This window comes from Prunus persica, chromosome G3 (assembly GCF_000346465.2).
Source record: "Prunus persica cultivar Lovell chromosome G3, Prunus_persica_NCBIv2, whole genome shotgun sequence".
Lineage (NCBI taxonomy): Eukaryota > Viridiplantae > Streptophyta > Magnoliopsida > Rosales > Rosaceae > Prunus > Prunus persica.
Window position 1 is genome coordinate 20525224 of NC_034011.1, and position 9199 is coordinate 20534422.

At 37.2% G+C, this 9199-nt stretch overlaps 2 protein-coding genes across 2 annotated transcripts; one reads left to right on the forward strand and one right to left on the reverse strand.

The window, feature by feature from the left end:
* Window positions 546–5693, forward strand: LOC18782029 (subtilisin-like protease SBT5.3). Its single transcript, XM_007217625.2, has 11 exons — window positions 546–716; window positions 866–975; window positions 1065–1162; window positions 1253–1417; window positions 2209–2317; window positions 3011–3545; window positions 3750–3847; window positions 3942–4187; window positions 4461–4575; window positions 4659–4872; window positions 5000–5693. Exons 1-11 carry the CDS (start codon window positions 624–626, stop codon window positions 5536–5538), a joined length of 2322 nt encoding a protein of 773 aa, XP_007217687.1. The 5' UTR covers window positions 546–623; the 3' UTR covers window positions 5539–5693.
* On the reverse strand, window positions 5729–8992 carry LOC18784320 (cytochrome P450 724B1). Its single transcript, XM_020560725.1, has 9 exons — window positions 8721–8992; window positions 8287–8611; window positions 7905–8057; window positions 7325–7585; window positions 7107–7193; window positions 6803–6881; window positions 6539–6645; window positions 6207–6337; window positions 5729–6080 (listed from the first exon to the last, which is right to left on the reverse strand). The coding sequence occupies exons 1-9, from the start codon at window positions 8942–8944 to the stop codon at window positions 5984–5986; spliced, it is 1464 nt and encodes a 487-aa protein (XP_020416314.1). The 5' UTR covers window positions 8945–8992; the 3' UTR covers window positions 5729–5983.

The window sequence follows — 9199 nt, forward strand, 5'->3', positions numbered from 1 at the left end:
TTTAGGACAAAATCGCGGAATTTGAGTCATTCTATAATGAGATGAGGGTGTCATATATGAACCGCAGATGCTTGTAAGTTGTAACAAAGGCTATATAGAGCTCCCACTAACGGATGACAATGGCATATGTAGCAGAAGTTCAAACTTATTAAGGTTTGATGAAGCCATGTATAGCTAATTTGCTCAAATAAGTTCCCCTCCATTTTAAGTACATAGCATTTTCATCAGCCTGCATTGGACTAGCTAGTGGAAGAGCATATCCAACCTTTTCTACACGTGGCAATATCCCATTTGCCAATTTCACTGTTTTATCCTTGGCTACATAAGGCTCAAAACTCAGATTCCCCCAGTCCATTCCACCAACCCCTTGTTTATTTTCAATCAATCAATTATTATCATAATAGGGTCCACAAGGTCACATTAATTTAATTTAATTTAATTCAATTCAATTATTCTTTAATAAATAATAACATTATGCAGTTAAGCTAATAATACCTGTACAATTTGGTAGCAGGGTTCTTTCTGCCACATCTATTGGAGGTTTTGTATAAATAAAACCCAAAGTTTACCTTCCACAAGGGGCAAGAAAGAAACAAGGGTCAATCAACCAACCAAACAAAGCAATGAGGCCACCAAGACCAACCATAGCTCTTTACCTCCTGTCCTTCCTTCTCTCCTCCCTTGTACTTCACAGACCCACCTTTGCCATCAAAAAGGTGAGCATTCAATCTTATTTTCTTCCATTAAAAAAAATCAAGAAAAAAAGGAGTAGCTCCCATTGCTATGCCTACTGTCATGATTTTTCTTTTTTTCTTTATTTTTTCATTATGTACTTGCTTGCCTGCTTCTACTGTTATTGGTGTAGTCATATGTGGTGTACTTGGGATCACATTCACATCCCCCAAACTTCTCAGAACTTGAACTGAACCAAGTGACAGAGAATCACTATGAGTTTCTTGGGTCCTTCTTGGGCAGGTACTTAAACACATTTTAGCACCAACTACTAAAATACATATACACCATCTTTCTGAGATCGTATGTTTGAATTTGTCTGCAAAATGCAGCCATGAAGTTGCAAAAGAATCCATCTTTTACTCATACACAAGGCACATCAATGGCTTTGCTGCCACATTAGAAGAAGAAGAGGCAGCTCAGATAGCCAGTGAGAATCTTTTCTTTTTTTTTTAATAATCTTCTTTCTCCTCTGTTTTGTATACTTGTTCTTCTCATGCTTGCCATTGAAACCCTACAGAGCATCCAAAAGTAGTCTCCATTTTCTTGAACCAGGGAAGAAAATTACACACAACTAGATCATGGGATTTCTTGGGACTTGAGCATGATGGTGTTACTCCACCCAACTCAATCTGGAACAAGGCAAGATATGGTGAAGATACAATCATAGGAAACCTCGATACTGGTCAGTTTTTCTTCTTCTTCTTCTTTTATTTATTTATTTTATTAATTTTATAAAATTTTATAAAATTTTGCTTCACTTTCAAGTCATGTTCATGCACTAAAATAAGTTTGATCTGGATGTTGACTTATCCTCACTCATTTCAACAACAGTGCCTTTCAACAAAATCATGTTTATAAAATTGATTTTCATTTCTGTAACCATTGGCTGGTTTGGTGCCGCTGATATTAAACAATTTCAATGGTGCTAGCTAAATACACGTCCTTGTATACGACAAAAATGCATGAACATTGACTCATTGAGAGCTCTTTCTTCTAGAGGATTAATTAATAGTAATATACTAATAATTAATTAGGCCAGGTTGTATTTTAAGGCTTCCATGAAGGGTATAAACTCTCATTGAAGGTATTTTTTTAGTTCTGGGCCACCATTAAAAGAAAAAAATTATTACATCTGTTGCAAGTTGCAACTATTAAAGATTCTTGTCTTTTTTTATTTATTACTTTCTTTTATGATTAACATAAGGAGCCAACGCAGTGTATACAGACAGAATCTCAGGTTTAAATTCTCACGGCATTATAGTTGTGGGCCTGTATGTGAGAAATCTCTCTCCCCTCTAGTTTAAACTATCGTTTATACTTTAAAAAAAAAAAAAAACATAACAAGTGTGCAATTATGTGCGGTGGCTTGGCCAACGGATGAAAATATGAAATAATTGTAATTCTAAAAAGAATGTGCGTTGCTTTGCTGTTGAGCATTCTTTTTAGCCTCACTGTTGTTGAATGGGATTGTAGGCGCATGGCCAGAGTCCAATAGCTTTAGTGATGAAGGGTATGGACCAATTCCATCCAAGTGGAAAGGAATCTGCCAAAATGAGACAGATTCTGAATTTTACTGCAACAGGTATTCATTATTTTATACCTACTTTCTGTGGAAGATTGATTTACTTTCTGTTTGCTTTTTCTACAACACAACACTTAACTCATTGCTGAAATGTGTTAAAATTGAAGCAAGAAAGAGAACCTCTTTTTTGTTCTTTGTAGTCAGGCCCTTTTTTTTTTATTTTTTATAAATATCCAAATTCATGGTCCAACAAAGATGATCTGCTTTAGTTGTAGTGGGGTGAAATGGTATCTATAAAGCAGGATCCATTTGCAGCTTTCTCATAAAGCTGAGTCAAACTTGTTTTAGAAACCTAGAACAGCATAAAACTGGATGAGATAAATCTGCCTTTATCATCAATAAGATGAATATAAAAAAAATAGATAGTAAAACTGCAGACATGTTCTCTTTCGGTTCAATTGCTTCTGGTCCTCATGGCATCTGATCCCATTTTCAAGATGCATTGCTGCAATTAGATTAAAATTATTATAATAATTTTAAAGCATATATTTATGTAGAGTAAGCAAGCAAATTATTATAATAATGAGAGAGAAGACAGGTTCAGAACATGTGTTTGTGTAAAATAAGGGCATCTTCTGACTGGTTTTAGCAACCTTTCGCTCTGAACTTTGTGTTGGATCAATTCCATCATTTAATTATTTACCCATAGAGAGAATCTTGTAACTCATTTGGTGACAAAATTTTGCATGAAAGGAAGCTAATTGGAGCAAGATACTTCAACAAGGGCTATGCTGCAGTTGCTGGCACCCTGAACTCCTCCTTTGACTCACCAAGAGACAATGAAGGCCATGGCTCTCACACCTTGTCAACAGCTGGGGGCAATTTTGTAACTGGGGCAAGTGTGTTTGGGTTTGGTAATGGAACAGCAAAGGGTGGATCACCAAAAGCCAGAGTTGCAGCTTATAAAGTGTGTTGGCCTCCAGTGAATGGAGATGAGTGCTTTGAAGCAGATATATTGGCTGCATTTGATATTGCCATCCATGATGGTGTTGATGTATTGTCTGTGTCACTGGGTGGAGATCCCACTGCATTCTTCAATGACGGTGTTGCAATAGGTGCTTTTCATGCTGTTAAGCATGGCATTGTGGTGGTTTGCTCAGCTGGGAATTCCGGTCCAGCCGAAGGTACCGTCTCCAGTGTAGCGCCGTGGCAGATCACTGTTGGTGCCAGTACCATAGACAGGGAGTTCCCCAGTTATGTCACCCTTGGAAACTGGAAGCACTTCAGGGTTGGTTATAGTCCCTTTTTATCCTAAGCATAGTAGATGAAGGTTACTTAATGTTTGCTGTCTAATTTTCATCAAACGGTTGCAAGAAGCTCAGAATAATAAGACATGCCATACACTTTTTATAGGTGTTTGAAAGGAACTTCCATCACATATCCTGAAAAACTACACAAATCCATTGTAATTTGTATCTACTTTGTTCTGCAGGGACAGAGCTTATCGCCTGAGGCCTTGCCGGGGAAAAGGTTCTACCAGCTTATTAGTGCTGCAGATGCTAAAGCAGCTAACGCATCAGTTCAAGAAGCGTAAGGATAATAACAACATCAAGTTCTTTTAATTTTCATTTTACTACTACCATATTCAAGCTCTCAGCAATCTGCTTATTATATGATGCTGCAGTCTGTTATGCAAGGCTGGCACACTTGATCTCAAAAAGGTGAAGGGAAAGATCTTGGCCTGCCTTCGAGGAGAGAGTGCAAGAGTGGACAAGGGTGAGCAAGCCTTACTGGCTGGTGCCGTGGGAATGATTCTTGCTAACGATGAGCTTAGCGGGAACGAAGTTATTTCTGATCCACATGTCCTCCCTGCTTCACATATCAATTTCACCGACGGTGCCCTTGTCTTTGCTTACATCAATTCAACTAAGTGAGATGACATGCCACCAGCAATCATTATATTTCACCAAAACCATGCCTATGCACAGAACCTGCCTTAAAATATAAATAATTCATCTTCATCACAGGACCTCTAAACTTGCCTGTTTCAGACTAAGAACTGGCAGCACTAACTGCATTAATGTGATGTATAGGCTTCATCTCAGTGCAGGCAGAACAATAGTTCATTCATATAAACAGACATCTAGTTCCATCACCAGCTTCCTTACAGTGAATTGATTGAGAATTTTACTTATTTTGACAGGTCTCCCAGGGCTTACATAAAGCGTCCAACAACGCAACTGGGAACGAAGCCAGCTCCCTTCATGGCAGCATTTTCATCAAAGGGACCCAACACCATCACACCAGACATCCTTAAGGTTTTTTTTAGCATCTCACAAATCTATTCATCAAAGGGAATTGGACTTTCTTAATACTTTGCTCCTTTGTTTTGAATATTCAGCCTGATATCACTGCGCCAGGAGTGAATATCATAGCAGCCTACACTGAAGCACAAGGGCCAACAAATCAAATGTTTGACGAACGGCGAGTTCTGTTCAACTCAGTGTCAGGCACATCAATGTCATGCCCTCATATTTCCGGCATTTGTGGCCTTCTTAAAACCCTCTATCCTCACTGGAGCCCTGCAGCTATTAAATCTGCAATCATGACCACAGGTAAGAACACCCTAATCCATTCATCTCATCTTCCTTGGAAAGGAACATAGGCCAAGTTTTCTTATAGTCTGGCAAGAAAGCATTATCCTTCTTTCTGATGTTTTCTTCTTATTCTCGTATTTTACAGCGACAACACAAGATAATAGCAGAGAACCAGTGCTCAATGCTTCTTTCTATAGGGCAACACCATTTAGTTATGGTGCAGGGCATGTTAATCCTAACAGTGCCATGGATCCTGGCTTGGTTTATGACTTGTCCCTTAATGATTACTTGAACTTTCTATGTTCAAATGGATACAACAAAAGACAAATCGAAATGGTCTCAGAGGAGACATATAAGTGCCCAAAACCTGCTATTAGTCGCACTAACCTCAACTATCCCTCAATCACTGTCCCTAAACTCAATGGATCCCTTGTGGTGACTAGAACAGTGAAAAATGTTGGCACTCCAGGAACTTACAAGGCTCGTATCCAGAACCCAGATGGCATATCGGTTTCTGTTGAGCCAAACAAGTTGGAGTTCAAGAAAATTGGTGAAGAGAAGAGCTTTAAACTACTCCTGCAGGTTAAAGATGCCAAAGCAGCTAAGAACTATGTGTTTGGGAAGTTGATATGGTCAGATGGTAAGCATTATGTAAGGAGCCCCATTGTGGTAAAGGTTGCCTAGAAGTAGGCAAAAATAGTCCAAGCCATCATGTTGTGAGACAAAACCATTTAAATCATGTCAAAATAAGGAAAAAACCAGATGTGTTTGTAATTAGTGTGCTTAGTAGCTTAGTAATAATTAGTCCTAATATAATATCATCTTAGATTTGTATCGTATTATCGTGTTAGATCGAAAATTACGAAAACTAAACTTATCATCATGGTATTATCATTTATGCGAAGAAACTTTGGAAGTAGGAATTCAAGTTTACAGGATTAGAACTTTTCAAAATATAAGACTTAACGTGGAATATTACCAAAAGCCTAGCTCCACTAAAAAAATAGTGAGATAAATGCCCATCTTCAAGCCACCCAAAAAAAACAAATAAGGAAAGGAGGGATAGGGTTGAAGAAGGAAAGAGGGGTTGGAAAAAGAGCACCCAAAAAAAAAAAAAAAAACCCCTACGTCAATTGATAGGGCAATGCTCCAAGTGCAGTGGCAGGCCTCTTTGAAATTCCACGTATGGAAACGCTATGGGTTGGTCATCATCCTCAGTCCTCCACCTACACATAAAATTGGTCCTTGATCATCAACTTAATTCCACATTTATTTTGCCTAATACTTAAAGTAGTACATAATATTTGTGAAATTGAAAAATAATTATAATTATAATCTAATTATATAATTACCTGAAATTCTGTACAAGGTGGTGGAGAAAAATTGCAACTTCAAGCTTCCCAAGTTCAGATCCAGGACAGCATCTAGACCCTCCACCAAAGGGAGTAAATCTCTTGCACGTTTGGTCTTGGCTCTGAATTTTCTGTTCAAATTATTTTTCACAATATTGCATTTAGTTAATACACCAACAAAAAAAAAATTAAAAATTCGATGTATCGTATTCTAACACTATATTACTCTGTAACTTGTGCTTATTTATACAACCGGTTACACATAAGATTTTCTTCGGTAAGCCAAAAGTGTATCAGATTAAATCATGAGGTTTGATTTTATGTTTCATTACCTCCCATCTCCAAGGATGAAACTCAAGAGCACTTGCATGAAGGGAAGGGTCCAAATGAGCTGCACTAAAGACGGGTAGAACTTTCCAGCCAGATGGAATTAAATAATCTGCAGAAAGTTGCATTAGAAAAAAGGAAGAAAAAAAGACCACTTATTTTTTAATTTAATTAAACAGATCGATCGTCACATACTGCAAAGTGCCAAAGTACAAAAAAGTTCTCCATGCTTTTGGTTGTGCTTAGGCATATTTTAATACTACTTTTACCTCTAAATTTCACATCTTTGAGAGCCTTTCGGTGCACGAATTTTACAACGTTTCCACATCTGAGAGCTTCGTTGATCACCTGCCAATAAAAGAAAAACAATTTGTAAAAAATGTCTGACACAAAAATAAAACTAAACAATGCTAAATAAAACGAAGGCAATGGGTGTTAGTTCATTGCCGAGTTCTTTGGTGTGCTCTCAACTAGTCATGGATTTAAGTCACTATGGTATTTGTGTGTGTGAGTTTCCGCCTCTCCTTTCCTAATTTTGACAAAACAATGCTAAATAAATGAGAATTTTCTTACATTTTGGGTAAACTCCATTTTCTTATAATCTTCCCAGTTCAAATACTCCTCTTTCTGCTTCCCTCTTCTAATGTTCTGATGCTCCACCTTTATATAATAAAAAATAAAATTAAAAAGAAAAAATTAATTAAATGTCATTTATGTGTCTTGGCCAAAAAAGAGAAAATAAAATCTTAAAGAATTATATATATATATATATATAAATAAAAAGGTTGCACCTTTAATTGTTGTAATGCAGAAGGTGATTGAGCTAGAAAATAAACTGCCATGCTGATTAAGAGAGAGGTAGTCTCATAGCCACCCAATAGAGAATCCAAGATGAAACTCACTTTTTCATCTTCAGATAAGGTATCAACATCCATAAGTATCTCAAGAAAATCACTCCTTTTACTACTGCTGGAATTAGTGCTTGTCTCAGCTGCTTGTCTTCTTCTTTCCTCTATAATTGCTTTCACAGTTGAAGATATCCTCCGTCTAGCCTGTAAAGAGACCGTTAATGCTCTCGCATGCCTCTAGCTACTTTTTTTTTTCTTCTTTTCTTTTTTGCAACAAAATAAAAACAAAGAAAAGAAGCAAAGGCTATAGATATATCTTGAACAAATTATTTAAATATATTAATTTAGTGACTTTATATTAAAAATGAAAATGGTATATATCCGACTGTCTGATAACACAAGGTAACCATTAATCAATCATGCTAAGTTGTATCTCAATATGTGGTCCGAATTTACAGTCTCAAAACATAAACATTTGTTTTGTATATAAGTTTGACAACAAGATGTTGCTCATCTGGGGTACCTTAACAGCTCTTGCGTATGGGGTTCCAGGAATGTAAAGAGGGAGTGAAATGAGGCCTCTCATGAAAGTCAAGAAATCTTCAAGAATTCTTGTGGTCTGTGGCTCATCTGGGGTCAAACCTAGCACTTGCTTTACTATTACATTGAATGTGAACTGCATGCATGTGGAACCAAAAAATAATTAATATGCAATTAAACCATACACAGAGAAACCCAAAAAAAAAATAATAATAATAATAAATCCAAGATAAGGATAAAATACTTCCATATCCTCATTTCATTGCTCCCTCTCTCTATCCTCTTCTGATAGGTGACATGACTCGAGTAGAGAGATAGACAATGAAACTGGGACACGAAATTTTTTCTCCTTGAGGATATTGTACCTTTCTGGCTTCCTCACAAAAGATGACTTGTGATTTATCTTTCCAAGAGTGAAGTATGCTAATGGTTGTGGCTTCAATGTCACTGAGAAACTCAGGCTTGGACTTGGTAATGGTGACCAAGGAGACAGCCACATTTCTGAGCCTTTTGTGAGTATCAGCCACAGCCACAAGCATGGAGCTCTTGCCAAGGATTCCATGGATGGGCTTTGGATAGCTGCATTCAAACAACTTGCCTTCATTCTGAAGTATGAAGTAGTTGAGCTCTTGATCACATGACACAATTGTGGGAGACAGGAACAAATGCGATTTAAACACTTTCCCATACCTGAAAAATCAAATTAACCTTTTTTTTAAAAACTCTAACCCTTCAATTAGATGAGATAAAACAAGAATTAAACATATAGAAGGCAATATTAATTAGTGTTTGCTATTACCTAGAACAATGGTGTTGAAGGAAGGCACCAAGAGAATTAGATGGATGAGGCTTCAAGAAGGCAAGTGTTTGTCCCAATATAGGCCACCCAAAAGACCCTTTGGGTGGAGGGCTACCATTAAGCCTTAGCAACATTAAGGGTAAGAAGTGGTTTAAAATGAGACCCAAAAGGGAGCCAAAAAACATTCCAAATAGAACCACAGGCCAAAAAGTGCTTCCGGCCATGGACAAAGTTGTAAGCTCGAGCAATTGGAGCTTGAAGCTTCTCTGATAGTGTTACAAGTCTGCTATGTGAATAGAAAAGAGAGGGATGGTATTTATACTACTATATGTTACACCGGTCTAATATTACCATAGATTTTTACTGTCGGTTGAATCAACTTTTTGTCAGAGAGGTCAGCTAGTCTAGGATCTAGACCCACAGCATAGGGATACAGAGGAGAGAGAGTAATTATTAACAATTGTAATCACATCAAACTT

Coding starts and splice junctions, on each gene's coding strand:
- LOC18784320 (XM_020560725.1), bottom strand. CDS start 8,944: ATGGCCGGAAGCACTTTTTGGCCTGTGGTTCTATTTGGAATGTTTTTT. Junction 6,338..6,538: donor TTCATCCTTGGAGATGGGAG/GTAATGAAACAT, acceptor TAATTTGAACAG/AAAATTCAGAGCCAAGACCA. Junction 6,081..6,206: donor CACCTTGTACAGAATTTCAG/GTAATTATATAA, acceptor TTTTATGTGTAG/GTGGAGGACTGAGGATGATG.
- LOC18782029 (XM_007217625.2), top strand. CDS start 624: ATGAGGCCACCAAGACCAACCATAGCTCTTTACCTCCTGTCCTTCCTT. Junction 1,418..2,208: donor CATAGGAAACCTCGATACTG/GTCAGTTTTTCT, acceptor ATGGGATTGTAG/GCGCATGGCCAGAGTCCAAT. Junction 4,873..4,999: donor ATCTGCAATCATGACCACAG/GTAAGAACACCC, acceptor CGTATTTTACAG/CGACAACACAAGATAATAGC.